The 1,766-nt window shown below is 37.9% G+C and overlaps 1 protein-coding gene across 1 annotated transcript; it reads left to right on the forward strand.

Moving 5' to 3' along the window:
• The first annotated feature begins 213 nt into the window (after positions 1-213).
• On the forward strand, positions 214-1,760 carry LOC143616224 (alpha-dioxygenase PIOX-like). Its single transcript, XM_077089114.1, has 3 exons — positions 214-446; positions 541-743; positions 1,318-1,760. The coding sequence occupies exons 2-3, from the start codon at positions 548-550 to the stop codon at positions 1,560-1,562; spliced, it is 441 nt and encodes a 146-aa protein (XP_076945229.1). The 5' UTR covers positions 214-446; positions 541-547; the 3' UTR covers positions 1,563-1,760.
• Positions 1,761-1,766: the final 6 nt, after the last annotated feature.

Consider the following 1,766-nt stretch of genomic DNA (forward strand, 5'->3'; position numbering starts at 1 on the left):
GAATTAACATTTTAAAGTATAACTTATTAATTTTGTACATTTACATAAACTGAAATAATTAGGGTGTCATTTGTGTCCAGTTGATGAATTAACTAGGTGAACAAAACTAGACCCATACATCTGCTTATTTTCGTGTAGTATTCGAGTCGTGTTAGTAAACACCGCCTCTAAAAAACACGTTTATTTCATGTTTTTTTTATTTAAATGAATTAATTCAGGTATGGCCTGTTAGGCAAAAGATTCAAAGACACATTTGGGCATGTTGGAGGACTCTTTTTAGGAGGTCTTGTAGGGTTAAAGAAACCTAACAATCGTGGAGTACCCTACTCTATAACCGAAGAGTTTGTGAGTGTTTACAGATTACATTCTCTTGTACCCGATCATCTTGACATTCGGGATACTGATTCATCTCCAGGACCAAATAAGTCTCCAAAATTGAGCCACAAGTAATATGACTTTTACATCAGCTTGTACATTATCATACTTCTATAACTACAGTTTAATTAGCTCTGAGACTAATGGATTATCCTATATCCATAGGGTTGATATGGCGAACTTGGTTGGGAATAGAGGGGAGAATGAACTATCGAAAATTGGATTTACGACACGAATGGTATCAATGGGACATCAAGCATGTGGGGCACTTGAGCTATGGAATTATCCGGTGTGGCTCATGGACATTGTGACCCAAAACGTCGATGGCACAGATCGAGCCGATCGTGTCAATCTAGCTTCACTCGAAAGTATGTCGTCGGCTTTTTTTTGCAAAACTTGATTTGTATAATGTTAGGTTAATAGCCATGCTTGCATTCAGTCATTTATTAACTGCAATAAATAGGTGACTTGTGTGTAGTTTTTACTACACAACTTAGGAGAATGTTATGAGTTTTGTGTTTTGATAATTTATTTTTGGTTTTTAGATGGTTTATGGTTAGGGGAAGTAGTTATAGACATTTCTTGAAAGTTGTTACACAAATATATTTTTCGCTACATCGATGAACGAAACTGACGGAAACCTGTCAGTGTTTCTTCGAGTTCCTTGTGTGACAAGCGAACTTGGATAAGGATAAAAAGTGGAGTTCGCTTCTTTGATCAGAAAACTCAACCAATAGTTAATCTTGTGGCTCTACATGGAATATTTATATGGAAAAGAGTCCGGATGGTGTTTCAAGCCAAGTTTGCTTGCCACACCAGCGAACTCAAAAAAAACACTGTCAATTTTTTCTTGAGTTCGCTCATAGGTGTAGTGAAATACAAACATTGTCAAATTTTTGTGTTTTGATTTATTTTTGGTTTTATAAACATGTGATGATACAGTTTACAGGGATAGAGAAAGGAACGTGCCAAGATACAATGAGTTCCGTAGATCGCTTTTCCTCATCCCTATCACCAAGTGGGATAATCTAACGGACAACAAAGAGGTCATCGCTACATTGAACGAAGTGTATGGTGATGACGTTGAGCAACTCGATTTGCTGGTAGGATTGTTGGCCGAGAAAAAGATCAAGGGTTTGCACTTTCTGAGACGGCATTTGTCATTTTTCTTATCATGGCCACAATGAGACTAGAAGCGGATAGATTTTTTACTAGCGATTTTAACGAAGAAGTGTACACGAGAAAAGGGTTTGAGTGGGTGAACACAAGCGAGAGTTTAAAGGACGTGTTGGACCGACATTACCCTGGGATGACCAGTCGATGGATGAACTCGACAAGTGCTTTTACGGTTTGGGATGCTCCGCCAGATCCTATTAATCATATACCGCTTT

This window comes from Bidens hawaiensis, unplaced genomic scaffold (genome assembly GCF_021521415.1).
Source record: "Bidens hawaiensis isolate Kalapana, Puna unplaced genomic scaffold, B.hawaiensis_p1.1 tig00046258_1, whole genome shotgun sequence".
Lineage (NCBI taxonomy): Eukaryota > Viridiplantae > Streptophyta > Magnoliopsida > Asterales > Asteraceae > Bidens > Bidens hawaiensis.

Bases quoted from the DNA above. Each gene is read 5' to 3' on its own strand.
- LOC143616224 (XM_077089114.1), top strand. From the start codon at position 548: ATGGCGAACTTGGTTGGGAATAGAGGGGAGAATGAACTATCGAAAATT. The intron at 744-1,317 runs GTATGTCGTCGG...GTGATGATACAG, and splicing joins CAATCTAGCTTCACTCGAAA to TTTACAGGGATAGAGAAAGG.